The following is a 20,524-nucleotide window of genomic DNA, read 5'->3' as shown; positions in this document are numbered from 1 at the left end:
TTCCAACCTTAATGATTCTATGATTGTATAATTGCTAAAAGAGTTTACATTAAATTCTCTTTCTTTTTAGCAACTGCAAAGCGACAAGTGAATGGAGCTACATGATTCATTAACTGAACAGTCCTAAATTATCATGATGTACCACGTATCATGAAGTGGGCGTATGCATTATTGTACTTATTTGGCCTCCAAAATCATCCTATGCCTCCTAGGGAGATAAGATCTTTTATATGTGTGTATATATTTACACACACACATCTGAATTGCAAAATGTCAAAAAAAATTGTTACTTGTCTCACTTGAACCCTTCAGGTAGATATTGCCAAAATTGCTTAATATTCTGAGGGGTCTGGCTCCTGACACCATCAACATAATTGCAGATCTAAACTGTGTTGGGAGTTACCACATATCTGTAATTGTAAAGAAAGCCCAGCTTCCCCATTTAATCTTTTTATCAAAGACTTATATTCTTCTTTTGTTTACTGCCCATGTTCTCAAGGGGTATGAAGTAGGACGGACGCTCTCCCAAGTCCGTAGAAAGGGTGTATGAGAATGTAAAAAAGCTGTCCTTTGAGCCCAGTACATTTGCAGGATGATGATACGCGTTTTCTAACTACACAGTCTTGAGATAAACAAGAGCTTAAACACAGTTTTAGGGGAAAGAAGCAAAATGGGTGAGAGTCTAACTTCTCCTGTAGCACTCCATTTATTAATAACGTTCCAGTGACCTTTTCCTCTCAGAAGGAGAGATGAGAGGTCAGTGTCATTTAAGTGAGAGGAGAAGGGTGAGCTGGGTCATGTCCTTCCTTCCAACCCCACCGTCCCTATTCTTCAGGTCTAGCACAGAGTGCCACCAGCCACAGTCCTTGGTGAATTCCTTGGCTTTAACCTGCTGCTCTTTCTAGCTAATGTAATTCTTTCACTAGTGCCAGAAGTACAAGTCTGTATTGCAGTGCTGATGGGAAAAGGGTCAAACATTCAGGAGATTTGATACAAAAAACGTGTTATGCAGGATTGTTTACAGCTTGCAAAAGTAGACACCCTGATGTTAGAAAATGCAAGATTTATAGTTGGTCATACAACATCTGTGTTGTGCGCCTGAATTAAGATTTTTAACTGCCTGTTCAGAAGCCACTTCTTCAAAGGGCTTTTGCCTGATTTTGTACACAGGTTGAATGCACCTAAGTTTAAAAGCAACTGTAATAGTAGTATTTCCAGACTTTAAAGTGTTTGGATTTGCAGCCTAAATTAACTCTGTCTCAGGGGTTTTTTTCTCAGTAAATATAAGGAAAAGTAAAACAGGCCTGTGTTTGGGTGCATATGTGTGTGTATGCACAGCACCATACAGGCTGCTATGAAGAAAATTAGCTCCATCCCAGCCATACCCAGTACACATACATACACACATATATATATAGTAGCCCTGTATTTGGCACCAGTTATGCCAAAGAAAAACAAACAGGATCAGTCATAGACACACCTGCATTTGAAGGTAAAGGTGAGCATAGAGGAAGGAAGAAAAATATGGAAACAATCTTTCTTCACTGCTTTTAGTCCTGCAGTTGTTTATTTTTTTTCGTATCAGAGTTGTTCTGTTGTACTTAGCAGTCATTTATACAGATATGTTTCTTGTTTAATACATAAATGTAATTTTCCATGACCCATATTTTTAGGTTTTTTTTCTTTTTCTCAATATGAACCTTGCCAAACATGTAATGCTTTGAATTGGAGAAGAGTAGCTAAAGTGGAAATGTCCTTAATGCAATAAAGATAGAATTAGTGAAAGTGGATTTTTAATCTTCCTCTGCAACTTCAGGAGAAGTGGGAGAAAAAAAGGAAGTATTTATGCATAGATATATGCCCACCATTTTCTTTTAAGCTTAACTGGTTTACCTGTCATTTCAGGACCATCTTGAATCTGGATTCGAGATTATGTAGGTGTATAAGTAGAACATAACTATGTGATGGTAGTGGGTTTTGGTAATTTTAATTAGCAAAGTCTAAAACTGATAAAAATACAAAGACTTATTAAGGTCTCCTGCTATTAATAGAAAGAAATTATTAGCAGCACATTTCTCACAAATCCTTGGAGTATTTTTTCTGCGAACTGCTCAGTAAGTTTCTGAATGCGTCAGATACAAAACTAACCCCTAAATGAAAGTGAAAGAGGAAAATGAACACATATTAAGTGAAGTCAAATGGATTAGTACTACCAAAATATTCAGATTTATGGCAAATATGCCAGTAATAAGTGAGACAGATCTCAGCAAAGTGTGGGTGAACTTCACGCATTGTTCATTTTAGGTGAAATAACTGCATAAATTATCCAGTTATTCTTTGGCTTTGATAAAACATGGCTACTAATTGTTACATACATTAATTTTTTTGCATTCCTGGCCTTTGTAACTGAAGATATCATTGCTGAAAAAAAAAGTCAATTTGTTTTAGCAAAATTAAGCTAAAAATCTGTATTCTCTTGTTGCTGAGATATCCTCCATCCAAGGAAAAAATAACTATTTATTTGCAGGGAATATAAGGAGGTACAAGACACACCTACATTTATGACAGGTTCTAAAAATAAAATGCCTGAATTATTCTAATGACAAGATTTGGACGTTTTGTTGCTATGATGAGTTAATTGTGAGAGATGGCTATGCTAAAGGAGTAAAGCACAGTAGGCTAGATTGTGAAAATTTTACTCATGTTCCTGAGTGCTTACATGCACTCAAACCACTGGACTATTTATACGTACTATTCACCCGTGGTCTGCCTTGTGGTTATTTTTAGAAAATGGTAAAGATCCTACTTTGTGTAATACCTTATTGCAAATAACAAACTGTTCAATTAGATCTCACTCTAATTTCCTTCCTGGTTTGAATTATCCATTTTTATAAACTTTGATAATGATATTGAATAATACTTAATAAATGTTAAGACAACTTTGTTTAGGATCCAGTTGGAACCTTCATGTGATACTCTGATGCAAGGAAAAGGATAAACTTGATGAGCATACAGGGACAAGAGTGAAAGCATAGTGGAGCTCTTCATTCCCATAAGAGGATGGTACCCAAAATCCTTCCTCAGCCTTTAGAACTGCATTCAAACTGACTTGAAAATAGTAGGAAACATTAATTTATGCAGTGTTTTATGTACTTTCTCTTTGCTTTACACTAAGTGGAGTTCATCCGAGATGCACATGAATAACTTCATTAGCTGGATCTGGGCAATTTTTCTTCTTTTTCTTCACTATCTACAAGTTGCTCTTACTGTGAAGTTTGAGCAAATGTAATGGAAAGGGAAAGCAGACCAGAACAGGAAATAATAGGCTGTGAGACAAGTAGTAATTTGCTTTAAATACACACTCATGTTAGGTCAGATTCACTAACCTGTTTTACATAGTACTCACAGGAAATTGCTGGTGGACAAAGTGGAAAAGAAAGTGATACTTTTAAACATCTCTGTTAAAATATGAAAGGTATAGTACACACCAACATAGTTCCTTTGGTAATGAGCAATCTTTTTGTTACCTACCTGTACACAGAGGTTAGCAATCTGTTACTTAAACAAATCTGATCATGTAGTAGATCAGGGGAAGGCTAAGTCAGGGGAGGATCTTGTTAGGTAACGAAATTTATGTCTATATTACTTTCTAAACTTGTTTTTCTAAACAAAGCAAGTTTTTAAGGTACAGGAAAAAAATCATCGAGCTTGTTGGTAAATGAGTACAGAACATTTAGACATGATGTGCTGAAATACAAAGCCTATCTAACATGGACCTGAATTCCTCTACTGTGCCAATAGACAGATTTCTTATTATGCTTTGTCTCGTCTTCAGTGCCAGTGACAAGATTTTTCTCCCACTGAAATCTAATTACTAGCAGAACTGGCAGGATTTCAGCGGGTACTCTATCTACAGTGTTGTTAAAAAGGAGAAAGAGGGAGAGAGAAAAAAAAGATGCTTAAGAAATACTTGAAAGATCAAATCATTTTTGGTGATTAGCAAGGCAACAAAATTAAATGTTTCTAATAAGAGTATTATTTAAGGGTCTTAACTGGTTATGTCTTTTACTGTAGGTGTGCAGAAGGCTATTTTGGACAACCTCTAATACCAGGGGGATCGTGCCAGCCATGCCAGTGTAATGACAACCTTGACTTCTCCATTCCTGGCAGCTGTGACAGCTTGTCTGGTGCTTGCCTGATATGTAAGCCAGGTACAACAGGCCAATATTGTGAGAGATGTGCTGAGGGATATTTTGGCGATGCTCTTGATGCAAGGAACTGTCAACGTAAGTCATGAAATTCTACTGCTCCTGACAGTATTGATCTATCATATATCCATGTTACTAAGAGGAAGACTGTGCCTCTGTATGTGTGAGCAGGAGAATGATGTGGTGTACTTACATCTCTAATTATGATAGTGTTTTACTTGCATCTGCATCTGGAAAGGGAGACTTCAAAGTAAATAGAAAGAACCTATTAAAAATAGCTGAAGCAGTAATGAAGCAGATATGGAAGAAAACTTGGGACAGCAGAGCATTGAATGGATGCAAAAGGTTATGCTAAATGTCAGATCTACAAAAATAAATACAAATAAATGAAAACACTTTGCTAAAACCATTATAAGCCATCCAGAGAAATCCGATTAACTAGTAAGATTGGTGCTGAAAAGAGGGAGTGATATTTCAGTTACTGTAGGGTCCAACTTTGGCAGAACTTGTGACGTCCTTCCCACCTGCATGACCTCAGTAAGAGTTGGGAGCTGCTGCCTTTTACAGGGCAAGACTCTCCCACCTCCTGCAAAGCAGAGTCTCAAACCTCCTGACAAATTTTCTGAGGTGCTCTGGAGGAAGATACCTGCTGCTGCAGCAAGCTACTTACTTCTCAGCTGAGTGGTAGCATCTTTAAGTATGAGCCCCAGCTCATACTTCCCCATGGTGACTGCAGGAAATTGTTGAGAGCAGTGGAAGATTTGGTAGGAGCAGGAGGTTTTGCTTCTGTCGGAGGCAGTGGTGCTGTCTGAGCCATCTGGCACAATTCAGAACACAGCTATTAGGCAGAACAAGTGCTTTTAACTTAAAAATATTCTTCACATACTGTTCCACCCCATTCTGAGGAGTGCAATACAACAGGTTACAAACTGTCCTGAAAGAGCAGAGTATTCTATTTCACAGTCATGAGGATTTAATCCTTTTCTTTCATTGTAATAAACTCTGAGCAACTCCATTGAGTACAAAGGTATCAGGATGAAATTTTGCAAGTAAAAAAGCTGGGCCATTGTCTTATTGCTCTGTGTGTAGGAACACAGGGACACTTCTGCAATATGTGTTGCAGGCATGAAAATCTGAGCCACTGGCATCCATCCATTTCCAAGATTTACTCTGTTAGTGGCTTGCAGTTTGACAGTGAGAATATTAAATTCTGTTGGACCACCAAAGACTACGTGGCAGCCAGTGAGATGCAGAACATCACCAGGTTTCTCAGCTAAGGCTAATAAACACTGATATATGTAAAATCATGGATAGCCATGAAGACATATACCTGTGTAAATGCTTCCTGTACCTACTTTGTACAATGCTGGATAAAAGTTGGACAATCACATATATGCTCTGCATGAGTTAATGTTATGAATGATGTCATATAAGTTAGGGTGTTAAGTGTGTAATGTGGTTTAAAAAGAAGTGTATTTCAAAAATCATAGCTTCCAGTAGCTTGTCACCATTCCTGAGGCATCAATAGGACTGTTGCTTTGAACGTTTCTGCAGTAGTGGCAGCTACTATAGGAAAGAGATGTAATATGAGGAAAGTTCACAAAACATACAATTAAAAATATTAAAAATAAACACATATTTAATGTAGAATTACGAGCTTTGCTTTTGTTGTTAGTATCACTGACAAGGTGAGTCCCCTAATGTATTCATAGCCTTGTGCTCAGTTACCTTGTATTCGTCTACTCTCCATCTTTCGTGTGGGTTTTCTTTTTTGCATATGATTTTTTATTTCCTTTGCAGACATCCACTAAGTTTGCCCTGCAGCTACAATATCAGAGGGACTGTGCCTTTACTTTGTTGTTTTCAATTTCATTCCTTATTAAAAAGCCAAATCCAAGGGTATTGCAAAGCATGAATTTTGCTTTCAAATTATTGTTTGAAATGTTTCTGGCTCTTTCTCAGTACAGTGCTGTTGTCATGTGCATTAAACTTTTCAAATGATAGTACAACTTTCTATTACTATAGTGTCTCTGAATTTCTTGGTTTATCTGTACAAAATAATAAATCTAAGAACACTGAGAAAATGTCCTAGGCTTATTTGATTTGATTCTAGTAGATAGGTTTTTGGTGTGGAACAGCACAGTGTGCTGAAGCTAGTACCTGGAGGTAGTGCTGATGGTAATAGAGCTAAGTGACATAAGATGAATTAAAGCAAATATTCAGGTGTGCCTACGTGCCACTGCATAGATACAGCTGTTGGAGGTAAGTGCGTAGGTTGATTATAAATACACATGCCTAAATATTTTTACAAATCGAGAAGGAATGAGAAGGGTCTTGACCAGTGTAATTTTGGGAGAAAGTAAGACAAATTTGTCTGACAGACTGTACTGTGTTATGGCAACCATTTGGAGGTTTGGACAATAGCTAATTTTCCCAGTAGAGGTGAATGAATGGGAAGGCTTTAGGTGAGATAAATGCAATTTATCAGATTAAGTTACAGTTTAGTAGATGAATGGCCCTGACTGTATATTTCTTCTGTGTGTACGTACTGACAGAGCCAAGAAAAACAGTATTGGCTTCCAAATTCTGCCTTACCACTGTATTACACTCAGTCATCTGTGGCTGAGTTAAGAATATGGCATGCTGTTTGTGGTGATATATAATACAAATAGGAAAAAACTCATCTGTTTATAAAATCAGTGTAGATTTTCTTATTGATTCTTGTGGTGTCATACGCCTGGTAAGCAAAACAATTCAACTAAGACAAGCTTTGTTTTTTCATGTCTGTGTAAAAAGGTTGGTGAAATACTGTTTAATTTATGTTGAGAACTGTGGTTTGTTGAGTCTGAGCTTTCACATCATCTTTCACTGCTGACCATTTTGATTAGAAAGATGCTCAAAATATATATTTGTTATACTCATCACTGTGTACAGTGTGAGAGTAGAAGGAGAAGCTATGTTAATTACAGAAGTGGTTTTAAGTGTTTACATTTTTAAAATGTATTACAAAACAGAAAAAGACCAAAATCTCTGAAAGTGTTACCCGACTGATATGAGAGCCCAACATATTTTTGTTTCTTATTCCAGAATGCAAGATGTCTTTGCAAACATTTGAGAAATAAGGCTATGAAACAACTAGCAACCCATAAAGTCACTTTCATTTAAAATAAACAACTTTTGCAGAATACCTGCAAAGGGAGGGGACTGACAGAAAAATAATCCTTTCCATTTACAATGTGGCAAGACCAATAAAGTAATGAGGAAGCTCCTGTTGTAATAGTCTATCTATAGAAGAGATATAACTGCTTTGTCTCAAATGGCACCTTGTGACATGCAAGTATGTGACCACTATGTGTTTACTGTTGGGACATCTTAAGTGTTTCTTAAAATGAGGCTGGCAGGTTGAGGAAAAGACCAACACATGCAGTCAGGGCACTGCAGGAAGGCAAAAAGTGGATTGGAGCCCTGGTTTACAGAGTACATTGATAATCAATATAGAGGTGTGGATTAATTCCCCTCTGGGGGAAAAAAAAAAAAAAAAAAAAAAAAGGGACGTGCAGGAACCAGCTCATATTGATGGAATTCGTGACTACATGGTCATAGTCCCTGAGACACTTGATCACATGCAGGAAGGCAAAAAGTGGGTTGGAGCCCTGGTTTACAGAGTACATTGATAATCAATATAGAGGTGTGGATTAATTCCCCTCTGGGGGGAAAAAAAAAAAAAGAAAAAGGGACGTGCAGGAACCGGCTCATATTGATGGAATTGGTGACTACATGGTCATAGTCCCTGAGACACTTGATCACATCCCTCCTCTCTACTGTGAGTGCTAAAGGGATTTTTTCCTAATCTCTGCGTGCCAAAAGAATTGTGGTAGAAGAACACAAAGGGTGATAAAAGCTTCCCAAAATCTTATCTTCTCCTAAAGCATAAGAATTTAGAAGCCAGAAGCATTGTTATTTTCTGCAAGAAACAGCAGTTCCTTTCCATTGCCATTTTAAATCCTTAGGAGAGCGTTGTGATGAGTTAGACTGGTTGGTTGAGTTACATTTCCTCTGGGAACTGTGATGCTGTTGCTGAGACAGAGGTACCAGAGAGTCATGGGAGCAGATAATCCTCAGTCTCTTTTTCAGCTGTACTCCAGGGTGCTGGCAGTGAGGAGGAGCTCTTGGGGGGCTGAGGAGGTTACAGCCCCCATGGCGAGGCCCCTGGAGGTAACCTTGATCTGGGTCCTCAGCCTGCCAATATTTCCTGCCTACTACCAGAACATGGGCTGGACTCCAGGGCAGCAGGACCAGCGTGCAGAGCAGTAACACCCACACCTGCCATGACTGCATCCTGTACACACCCTGTGTAAGGGTCTGTACTCTATTTTTTGATTTTCTTTCGGTTTGGTTTTGTTTGGTTTGGGTTGGTTTTTTTCTCTCAGTGCCACCCTGCCCACTCTAAGTTTTGGCCTAATGGCCAGGCTGTTCTGAGGGAGCAGCTTCTGAGAGAGAGAGAGCGAGCCCTGCCTTCCCCACTACCACCTCCTCTGTCCAGAAATTTGTCATTAATTAAAATGTAAAGGGAAAGTTACTGTTTTAAAACCTTATTTTTCCATCATCATGTACTCAATAAGGTGCCCTAAACATCATGGTTTGATTTGGGAGGAGCATATTAAAGAAATTGTTTATGAATTTGAGGCAAAATTTATCATTGCAATAATTTGGAGCAAAGTTCTGCATGAATATGTGTAGGTTAACGTGTGTTGTCACCGTATGCGACTGGCACCTTCCTGCTTTACTCAGGCCTGCCTCCTGGATTTTGCAGGGTGGCAAAAGCTGCACTGTGAACATCTGGCTATTGAATTTAGCTTCAGGAAACACATAACGAGTTCCTTCTTCTTCCTCTGCAGCCTGTCACTGTCACATCAATGGCTCCTTCTCAGAGATCTGTGACTCTCGGACGGGCCAATGCGACTGTAAAGCCAACGTGATTGGGCGCAGGTGTGACATCTGCAAGGTGAGTGAAATTAATGGTTTTCCTTTTGGCTTTCTTCCATGTTCCTCATAACTAAATATAATTTGGTTTTGGATGGTTTTTCTTTTTTTGTTCATTTTTCACTTAAAGAACATATGTGGAGGGTTCTTATGTACAGAAAGGTAAAATGGCTGTTTTTAAAATGTTTTCTAAATGTTTTCTAGAATAAAACACAGAACATTGCATTTGTATGCAGTGCATATATTTTAAACCTCCCTGTGTATAGAACTACATTTTTTTTATATGGTAAATACACTTTATATTCTGAAAGTTTCATATAAATAAATTAGTTAAAAATATTGCAACTCTGGGGCATAATCCCTCTGTGAAGAAAGTTGCAAAGTGTCTAGTAGCATCTGATTTTTAAAAAAAGCAGGATGTCAACTTCTGCTGTGAATGTTCCTGTTTTATTTTTCTTAGTGTTTCTTCTTGTATTGTCCAAATAATGTATTCCTTTTTGGTGAAAGTTTCTTTTGCCTTGATGTTGTTCTACTGTCTCATAAATCACTGTAAAAAACAGAGTTTCATAAACTTTCAGAGTTGTCTTCAGTTTGCTAAGGAATACGTTGTAGCTGGCTGCATGTTTCTCTAGTTCAGCATGAGGACTCTTGGGTTAGGCATGTGTCCTGAGAACACCCCCACATGTGTATAATTTAAAGCACATAAATAATTCTGCAGAAATCACAAGGATTATTTTCACTCTGTAAAACTGCATAATTTGTGAAGTGGTTTGCTCGCACTTTTGTTTTCAACAGTATTTAAAGAGGCCATTCAAAGAAAAATTGTTGGTAGCAAAGGTATTTGCACAGATTGTGTAAGCTACACAGCAAATATCTCAAGCTTGTTAATACAATATTGGTGGTTGATTAGAATTAATCTTTGTTTACTACTCTGTTTATGACTAACTTTATTCCTGTACTGTTTTATGTGGTGTAGTTTCATTATCTTTACTTTCTAACTGTGTTTACTTTTCATTCTTAAAGCCCAGCTACTTCTGGGCCCCAGAAAAGCTGTTTTGCGTACCCTGTGGCTGCAGTGCTTTAGGATCCATGTCACTGCAATGTGATATGTCAGGAAGATGTATCTGCAAATCAGGATTCGTGGGCAGACACTGTGAAATCAGCAGACAGGTGTCTAAACTGAAAGAAAATGCACAAAGCAGTCAGCAGATCCGAGTTCCCCCTCGGAGATGGGGTGTCAGCAGTGCCAGTGGGTGCCCACGGGGTGCTTACCAGCCTGCTCCTCTGGTAATCAGAAACTGTGTGCATTGCATGGTTTGAAATCTCATATTTGCTTGTGTTTGGAGCTTCCACAGACTGGGGATTTTTTTGTTGTTTTAATTTATAATATGTGTGCTGCAATATACAAAATTATCAAGAAACACACAGGCTCAGAAGACAGGCAGCCTTTTGGGATATTCCCCCACTTCTAGGGCTTCTCATAGTGCAAACGACAATGTAGGCCAAAAGTCAAATACCAGAATAAGTCCAAAAGCAACACCATGAACAGCAGTATGCACAAAATATATGGGTGATGTACATACATCAACGGAGTCAGTGGGATTTTCATGGCCTTTGTCAGGATAAGACTTCCTCTTCTAACAATTCAAGAAGGAGAAGCTTAAGGAGTTGGTGAGAAGGATCAGTCCCAGAGGCAAAGTGTTAAGATCTAATCTTGAAATATCAAACATAACTGGTGGTAAAAGTTCTCATTAGTGAAGACGGCCCGTTATCTGAGCCATTTTTAACCAGGCGAAGTGCCCATTACTTGAATGTAATGCCCAAAATGACAGAAGTATTCATTGTTTATCACATACCAACAAAGCCACTTATTTCCTAAAATGAAGTAGTTACAGTGCGACTGATTCTAACAGAACAGTGTTTTAGGAATGTTGGGATTTTTTCCCTGCAACTCAAAACCTCCGCACTTAGCACACTCTTTTTGAGAAATACCTGGCAGTGTTTTTCCTCCTCAACCAGGCTCTAGGACCCATGCCATATTTGCTCATATGGATTCCCTTGGAGAACATGAGCTTTTACCTGTTTAACATATAATATGTAACTGTGTTGCCCACACAAACAGTCAACACACACTGATACAGGAACAAAATATAACGACACATTCAGAAAATTCATTGCATTTCCTCATTGTCATCCAGGATCTTATTTCTTGTTCAGTAAATGTGTTTCATAGAATTTCTGTGTAAACAAGCTTTGCTGAGGGCTTAACTTGGCAGTTCATCTTGGGGCTTTGCTTGACTAATCAAAATGTCTTTGTGCAGAGCTCATCACAGAATACAACCCAGCATGCTAGTGATCTTTTCTTCCTTCATGCAGTGTGGAGTACTAGTGTATCTGACTTCTTCTGGCTTTCACCCTTATAAGCAGAATTTATTAGATAATATCAAACTTTCTATTGTGAACTGAGCTGCATGCTGTTCATTGGTTACTTCACTGCATTAGTCTGAATGTCTGTCCTGAGATTTTTGCATATCACATTTCTGTGTGTCTCTTTCTGTGGAAAAGAAATCTTTAGAAATAGTCTGTATATTTAACTGAACTTTGGAGTTTAATTATATGAGTTTGAGTATTTCTTTCTCTCTAATAAACCATGTTTTGTCGTGAGGAAGTATATAATTGGCAAAGAATTTCAATATAGAATTTTGAAATTAAAATTGGTGTAAGATTTTATTATATGTATAATCAAGCATTTGCTTATGTTCATATGATCTTTCAGGCCAAATTCTGACCATAGAATTCTGATACCTGTCAGCAGATTCTCTATGGGAATGTGGAACTTCAGTATTAACCTCAGAGATTAGATGTCAGGACTTTTATAAGAGGTTAGGGGTTCCACTGCAGAACAAAATCATGTAAAATATAAGTCAGTGCAGCTCCACTGACTTGAAAAATCTGTACTGATGTATGCTAGGTAAAAGTCTAACACCACATACCTGGGTCCAGAGTAGTACATTGTAAAAGTAAATATTTTCCACTGTGTTCCATTTATATTAATTAGCAGTGATCTTTTTAATATCTCATGTTTAACATTTTGCTTTCCTAGCAAAGTGTCTGATAGATTTCTACTGTTAAATGTTGTAACATCAATTTCAAGTTAAGTAAGTAATATGATTTGGATTTCAATATTCTCTGAAAATCATCATACCAGAAAAAAAAAAGTAGAAAAGTACTCCCATTTTAAGTCACTCTAGCTCAAGACTGAGTTCAGAATCTGAATATCAAACAGTTTGCTCTTAGGGGCCTCTGTTAGCTGGTGCAGTGAAACCCATGGGGTCTATTGGTTAAAGGCTTTGTGCAGAACTCCATATTACAGTGTACAAATGAGCATATGTCTTCCTTTCTTTATAAGTATACTTCTTGCACTCCACTAGTGGAGTAAAGGAGGAAATTTTTTACTGTAGTTGATAACATCTATTCTAGTTCTGTAGAAACTTCACAGTACTCAATACAGAAAAGAAAGTGAAGAATGAAAATAGAAGAGAAACAGTGGTTCATTGATAACTTCTATCTTACTCTCAGACCTAACCCAAACACAGAGGTTTTATCTTAAAAATAGATAATTCGCATTATTTGCTTGTAACATATACAAATACATTATATCTATGTTCTTTTAAAGTTATTCCTAAGTATAATTCAAAGAAATGCCCTCGAGTTACAGAATACTGTATACAGACATTGCCCCTGGTCAGAGGAGATAAAATCTAGTTGTTCAGAGACTTTCCATTTGAATCAATCTCCATTCATAACTAAGAATTTGAATTCACTCTCTTAGCAACAATCTCTGGATAACATGATCTTACAATCTAGACACAGGATATGTGTATGGCACTAACCTTCATTCCATTTCATGTGGGAATTGTACTTATGGAAACACGGCTTCATAGGAAATGCGTTACATTGCAGAACATTTGTTATAGCATCAGGTAACATTATGAAATCTTTATACTTTTTCAGCTGTGTAGGGTATTTGGTGCCCTTGCCCCAGTGTTTTACCACTACAATTCAGTCTGTTAAGAGTAGTGTTTAAGTGATAAAGAGGAAAGAACCACTTTGATCTCCCTACACTCTCAGCTTTTCCTCTTTTCTCCTGATAATCATTCCATGTACTAACTGCTCTTCTCTCTGTGGCAGCCTGAAACATTTGGCTTACAGTCTTCCACAGGATGTGTTCCCTGCAACTGCAACTCTTTTGGTTCCAAGTCATTTGACTGCGATGGAGATGGGCAATGTTATTGCCAGCCTGGAGTGACAGGAAAGAAGTGTGACCGTTGTGCTCATGGATTTTACAACTTTGAAGAAGGAGGCTGTACTCGTATGTAAATTCTTTGCAGCCAATTGCAGATTTATTTAATTGTTTCTTATTTATTACTAAGATTCTAGTTTATCTGGTTTTGGGTTACCTAACAAATTTTCCTGACAAGTAGGTATTTTCATAGGGAGCCCTGTAAATCAGTCAATTGTCAAGGATGGTGATAGGCAAGAACAAAAGACCCAAGTAATTCCTGGTGTTTTTTCAGTTTATGGCTAATCTACTATGTTTAGAAGGAACAGGAATGTCCTTTTCTCCAACTACTTTCTTTGAAAAAAGTTCCTATGAAGTTCCTATAACTTAGTTACAGTAAGAGTGTCATAGAAGGCTGATTAAGGTGCTTGCTAAATCACATGAGCTGTGAAGGGATGAGAATGGAAAAAAAAGGAAAAAAATATCCCTTTGCTTCTTCTTTTATCCCAAACCTTTTCACTGTCCTTACATGGCTGATCCTTTTTTATTAAATTTCTATGCAGTAATATTTAGGATCTTGCTTACTTCTATATTTTTTGTGTACAACAAGATCTTCAGATAGAATCCTGTACTATATCGCTTGTGAAAACACATGTAAAGTATGTTTTTCCAAATGCTGAAACTCTAGCATCAGACATAAATATATCCAGCCACTTCTTTACATTTATGTTTGTCCTTTTGGGCATTAGGTCAAACACTGAAATGAATGCTTTCTATCTGTAAAGCAGTACAGATGCTACATCAAAAAGAATCTAATCAATAGGTCTCTTCCGAGGGAAATAACCATCTTTGCTAGCAGAACTGTATTTTTAGAGTCTCATAGACTCATTTAGGTGTAATAATGGGAGACATAGATAGTTACCTAGTGCAGCGGACTGCTGGAATACCAGAATGGCAATGACTCCACAGCATTCTTTGGTGGCAGAGTTTTATAAAGTCAAGAGTATTGCTGCTATTATTCTTCAGGCAGAAGATGTATTCCATCCAGAAGCAGAAATCACCCTGCCTGGTATATTATTCCTCCTCCTTTCCCATCCAGAATGGCAGCAGAAGCAGCAAGCCTAACTCTCTGCCTTTTTTTACTCTTTTTTTATCGAAGGAGCATTGAGACCTCGAAACCCACATCTATGCAGCAAAATTCAGTTTCATCTGTAGTGTTGCTAAACCTTGAGCCAGGCTGGATTATAGATCATATTTGAAAACACTACCCTATGGTATTTTCTCCCAAGGGAAGGAAGGGCTCAGAAAACGTTTACCACTTTGAAAAGTGCAAACATGTTGGCATCTTGGAAAAGGGAAAGATTGGGTCACAGGCTCCCTGGTGTGACTGCTTGCAATAAAATGCAAATGATAATTGCATATGCCCTTAGCACATATATGGAGGGAAAAAAAAATACTATAGTTTATCTTCATGATAAGTCTCTTATTCTAACATTTCACAGTTTAAAAGCACATCACTATTGTGAAATACTACAAAATGTTGTTAATTTCATACAACTGGGGAAGGAAAATGAGAGGGCAATTGAGAAGATTTCACATTAAAATCTTAACTTGAAATGATGGAGTTTAAAGAACAGCGATGAAATGGGAAAGTAGTGTAAATCCAAACAATATTTTAAAGATAACTGTATCTGTCTGTGGTTATAAAATATTTTATGTAACTGCAACAGCTAAAGATGTTCAGAAAATTCAGATTTTTGGAAGTTCCAAAGTTAATAGAACAGAGGGAAAGGAATTTTGTTTTCAAAATGCCGATTTCCCCCACTTACTTTTGTTAGGCTTTTTATGTATTCCTTCAAATGACAAAAAAAAAAAAAGAATTAAATTACAAATCACAGAGAAAACCAGAAATTTAATAAAAGTATATTGAATCGTGCTAGGAAGAAAGTGCACAAAAAATGAATTCCATAGTGACAGTTAACTATCGAATAAAATATTGGACCTCTTTTATCTAACATTTATCCAAAAGGAATATAATTTGATTTTTCTCTTGTGCAATAAAAAACCATAAGCCTAAAAAAACCTGTAAAGCATCATCAGTTAGTGTTGATATTCTAGCAGCAAAGATACAAAAGAGATTTCTATTTCACTGTCGCTTGCAACAAATGTGTTGTATATTTTCTGTATTCTTTGTAATAATGTTAAAAGTAAAAATGCAAAAAATACTGGTGTATCACTTTCTTCCCCTCCATGCCTTTTGAAACAATTTTGTATAAGAACTGGAAGCCCATAGAAAAGCTGTCACATCTGAAAGCCTCAGTCTTCCAATGAGAGATGTATTCTGAAACATCTTCAAGCCAAAGTGTGTCAAAAGATTTTATGTGACATGCAAAACGTCTTGTTCCTGGCATGATGGAGGCAAAACTTACTACTTTCTTTGCATCAGTTGCCTTAATTTGAAAGCATTGATGGGGAAAAATAAAGGTCACTTCTTATTTGAACTATAGATATGATTTCTGTCGTTGCACATTTTTTATTTTCTAGTTTTACTCTGAATTGAAGAATTTCGTACAGTAACGGCAATGAACATAAATACAGCCCTCAACAATGAACTTTATGTTACACTGCCCTATAGACACCTCAAGGAACAGATTATCACTGAGAGAGTCATAGTTTGCTTATCATGCTTTTGCTCTGACCTCAGGGGTAACATTGACGGTGGGTTTGAAAATAACCATGCACCAGTTCTGCTCCTTCAGGCAATTGGGTGTGCCTTGTGCCTCATAACTGCTTATCACTTAAATACCTTGAATCCACATTTGCCACCAATTAGTTCTTCACTTAATAATGCTTTAAGAGCAAAGACCACTTTTGGAACTGCTTCCAAAACCAAAATGTTTTTTAACAGAACAAAACCTGCAAAGAATCCCAGTTTCCTGTGCAGAGGCACGTTGTTGTTGCCCTCCCAAGAGAGAATAGATGTAACCTGAAAAAAAGGGAGTAGAATGGGAAAAAGAAACTGAAGCACCTTTTTTGCCCTTTAAGAAAAGCCTGTTTACAGGAGCAGAAATTTCAGGAGGTTGTCTCAGACTGGTGGAAGAGGCTAAATAAACTGCATAGAGGGCTCAGATGCAGTCAGGTGGCTTCTTCTGCAAGATAGCCTGGGCTCAGAAACTGTACAGCAATATTCCCACAGCTATGTCATGAATGCACCATCTCAGAATTCTCTGCACTTCTACAGATGGTGCCTTTATTTTTCCAGTTTTGTTCTCATTGCAGTTACTTCAGCTTCAGTTAACCTGTGTTGCATTGCTTCTGGTTTGTGACCTGTTAGGGTCTGCTCTCTAGGTGTCACATAAAGAGGTAACTTTTCCTCTGCTTTATTTGTTTCTGTCTCCCATGAAGCCTGTGAGTGTTCACATTTTGGTAATAACTGTGATCCCATCAGCGGCCGCTGTATCTGCCCTCCCAATACAGTTGGAGAGATGTGTGACAAATGTGTACCAAATTACTGGGGCCATGACATTGTCCGTGGCTGCAAGGTGAGTGGATCTCTATTTTCTCTGCGTGTGTTACCTCTTTCCCATGGGTTAAATGCTGTAATTTGGAGATGGAAAACAATTTTAGGTTTGTAAATCATGATTTGTCTTTGCATTGTGAATTTTGGTATCGGACTGTGGTGTGTTGGCAATCTGTTACTGAGTCCTACAGATCCTCTGTCTCAGGTATGCAGCCTGTAACACCGAACGCTCTGTTTATACTGCTGTCATGCGGAGTCAGTGACCTGTTTGAGCCTGGTTTCTTTTATTATAACTGTGTTTAACGTGATTGAGGAGACTACCACAGTATTGCACAATGTATATAGATGCATAGTTACAGGTAACTGACACTGCCTTTAGAGAACAACTTTACTTTGGCCCTAATTGTGGTACCACTGGGAATTTGTACTTGAAGTTTACTTGAGAAGGGTTTCAACTTGTGTGTAAAAGACAGTAAAGAGAGAAGAAAAGGAATAGACAACTTAACTGTAAAATGCACTTTCTTCCTGTGTTCTTAGAGGGGAAATAAGCCTTCTCATTATCCTTGAAAACTTTATTCCAGTGTTTGAAGCAGTTTAAAAATTCTGAAGGGGAGGAAAGAAGGGAGAAGAAATAGAAAAATAATTATAGTATGTCAAAAAGGCCATGAAAGCTGTTGTTATATCCTGCTTTTCCATTAAGGGGGGCAGTATTTGATTAAGGTTGAAAATGGGTGTCAGTGAATATTATGCAAAGTTCAAATGTGGTCTTCTCTCTGCTATTGGTGATAAGGGATTTATAGTACTGCTACAGTTGCTCCAGAAAACTGTGTCTTGTCTGAACGTGGTCATACACCATTAATGCTCTTTCTTAAAAGGCTATTTGTCATGTAGCTCAGGCTGCAAACTATTTATCAAAAATGATTTATTTTTTGTATGTATGGAAAGCTCCTCTTGTGAAACCTCTTCTGTGCTGCTGTGATACAGACTCTTGGCTTCTGAAACCAGCTGAATGAGGTTGAAGACTTCTGTTTGAGCTCTGAAATATATTCACTGATTATCTTTTATGTGAGCACATTAGTATGGCAGTTATGGCACCATCTAAATTAGTAATGATCTATCAGTCCACATCTCTTTAAGTATGTTGCAGCTAATTTCTGCAAAGTGAGATGTGAATATCCTGCTCACACTCTGTAGAAGATTTCCAGGGCTGTCGTGCCTCAGGGAATAGAGAACATTGCACAAAACTGCTTGCTTGCAAAACAAACATAACATCTGATTGTAGTTTAGGTTTTGATATTGCACACCAAGCTATTTCAGTATATGGTGGACAATTTGCTTTCTAAGCTTTATGTTCAAATGTATCTTGTAGAATAAGGTTCTTTTTGTCAGAATTTATTTCTTAGTTTAGGTAGTAGTCTAGCAGTCTAACATTTAACCAGTAGTTAAATAGTTTATCTGGTATTCAGTAAATATTGAATTTGAATATTTCCTGTGTATAATCAGCTTCTTTATAAATGGTCTCTTCAGATCAGAAGAAAGGTTCTGTAAGTATTCAGGTAATAAACAGTTGTGCTTAGAAACTGAATCCATTGTTTCTTCCTCTCTTTTTCAACTTTTTGTCCTTAGTTTTAGCAAGTCTATCCATGTCACTTACTGTGATAACCTGTACTACTGGCACTGAGTTTGCTTCTGCAAGCTGAACTTCTCCATATGAGATTCTGGTCATATGGCAGTGGTCACAGCAAATGTCCTGTCCTAACTTTGCAGTACAGTCACTGTATAGTAATAGCAATGAGGGATACTTCTGTTCTTTGGAAGCATGCAGCTTTGTCTGCTACTTACTTCTGTACTCAATATCTAGACCCTCTGGCAAATCACCTATTTCTATCCTTATCTGTCTGCGCAAGTCTCATTCTATGAGCAAGTTTACTTCCCAGTACACCACATGACATAAGTCTCTATCCCTTACCGTGTAAATTGCTGTCATCTGAGAGCCCTGTTTGTACAAAGAAGATAGATACCTTTCTGATGGAAGAGTAATAAACATTGAACTAGATTCCACTGGAATCACTGCCCCTGAGCAATTCCAGTTTTAGTAAAGTAGTCTGAACATACCCTGCAGAGGATTTACATAAAAAGCACTTTTTAGAGGGCACTTATAGTTTTTAAGTTAATTTTGTCCTCAAAGTATCCCCGTGTCTTGACTCTTTTGGATTTATTTGATTTCACTGTCAAACTTATCAGTGATAAGTAGCATCTGTTCAAAAAGAAAACAGTGTTGTAAATGTAATTGCTTGACTCAGGTTGAATAAAGATAAATGCCTAGCCTTATAATTCAGATATGTTACCTTTGGACAGTGGAAATTCACTGCTATATTTACAGATACTTGAAAAAGGTGAGTTGCTTTTTTCTTTGTTGTTGGCTTGTTTGTTTTTTGTTTTTTCCAGAAGCACAATTGTGATTTTCTCCTTGTTTCTCTCCTTTTTAGCCCTGTGACTGCAGCATCGTTGGAGCCCTGAGTTCTCAGTGTGACTTCAATACAGGCTGTTGCTTCTGCCGCCCTGAATTCTCTGGGGATAAATGCACTGAGTGCAGGATGGGTTACTGGAATTATCCACAATGTGTTGCCTGTCAGTGCTTCCTGGCAGGGACTGATCCACAGAGCTGTGATACAGAATTGGGGAAGTGTTCATGCATTGATCATACTGGCCAATGCAGCTGCAAGGTAGGACAATGAAGGTTGTAATCTGGTTTTATAGCTGCTGAGAAGTTTGTTCCTGAATTCATTGACATGTGTACTTGCATATTCCAACGATATATGCAAGGAAATCTAGCTGGTTTTCATAGTGCATTTGCTAACTGCTGTGGGAGGGTTCTAACTTAAAGACTTAAGTACGTATCAGTTCCTTTTTCGTACACTAACACTTGCCAGGATAGAATCTTCTTAGGCTCTCTTCTCACTTTATCTTTCTTCCTATTCTTACAGAACTGTTGCCAATTTAACCCCATTCAACACAATTCTTGTTCAGATATTCATCAAATTAAAAGCAAACACATCAGTAATAACAGTATGCCACAGTGCATTGATCATTTTATGAGTAGAATTCACTGCAGTAGTACCTTGCTCTTCTGAGTAGACTGCATCCAATTCAGAATCACTAAAGTAATCTCTTTTGTCATCATGACCCACAGCATTCTTATTTGGAATTGTTCTTGGAAGAACAGCACACTGAGGTGGTTTGAAAGATGCCTGGATTGCTGAACTTAAAGGGCAATAATCAGTGGTGTGACATGCAGTTGGTAGCCAGCAAGCTGAGTATCCTAGAGCCAATACCTTCATCAGTGACACAGATGACAGAATTGACCAGCAACAGATTTGAGAATATTGACGATTTGAAGAAGGTAGAAGTTAACATGCTAAGCAGTAGAACTACAATCTAGAGGGTCTTTGAAAAGCTTCATGATTGGAAAAATAGAAAGATCATGAATTGGACTGGAATACCTCAAGAATCAATACAGTTTAGGAGGAA

At 37.7% G+C, this 20,524-nt stretch overlaps 1 protein-coding gene across 1 annotated transcript in view; it reads left to right on the top strand.

The window, feature by feature from the left end:
- Positions 1 to 4,074: 4,074 nt before the first annotated feature.
- The window catches only part of LOC104467612 (laminin subunit alpha-2-like), a gene marked incomplete at both ends in the record, with an annotated part of 22,915 nt that continues 6,465 nt past the window's right edge, over positions 4,075 to 20,524 (top strand). Inside the window, 6 exons of the mRNA XM_010081442.1 lie at positions 4,075 to 4,286; positions 9,107 to 9,213; positions 10,215 to 10,478; positions 13,383 to 13,563; positions 16,879 to 17,015; positions 19,483 to 19,719. Of these exons, the coding sequence (XP_010079744.1) occupies positions 4,075 to 4,286; positions 9,107 to 9,213; positions 10,215 to 10,478; positions 13,383 to 13,563; positions 16,879 to 17,015; positions 19,483 to 19,719 (1,138 nt within the window). The remainder of the gene's footprint in view (positions 4,287 to 9,106; positions 9,214 to 10,214; positions 10,479 to 13,382; positions 13,564 to 16,878; positions 17,016 to 19,482; positions 19,720 to 20,524) is intronic.

This window comes from Pterocles gutturalis, unplaced genomic scaffold, assembly GCF_000699245.1.
Source record: "Pterocles gutturalis isolate BGI_N339 unplaced genomic scaffold, ASM69924v1 scaffold26704, whole genome shotgun sequence".
Lineage (NCBI taxonomy): Eukaryota > Metazoa > Chordata > Aves > Pterocliformes > Pteroclidae > Pterocles > Pterocles gutturalis.
The sequence above is the reverse complement of the archived record's forward strand: the minus strand, read 5'-3'. Positions and strand labels throughout refer to the sequence as shown.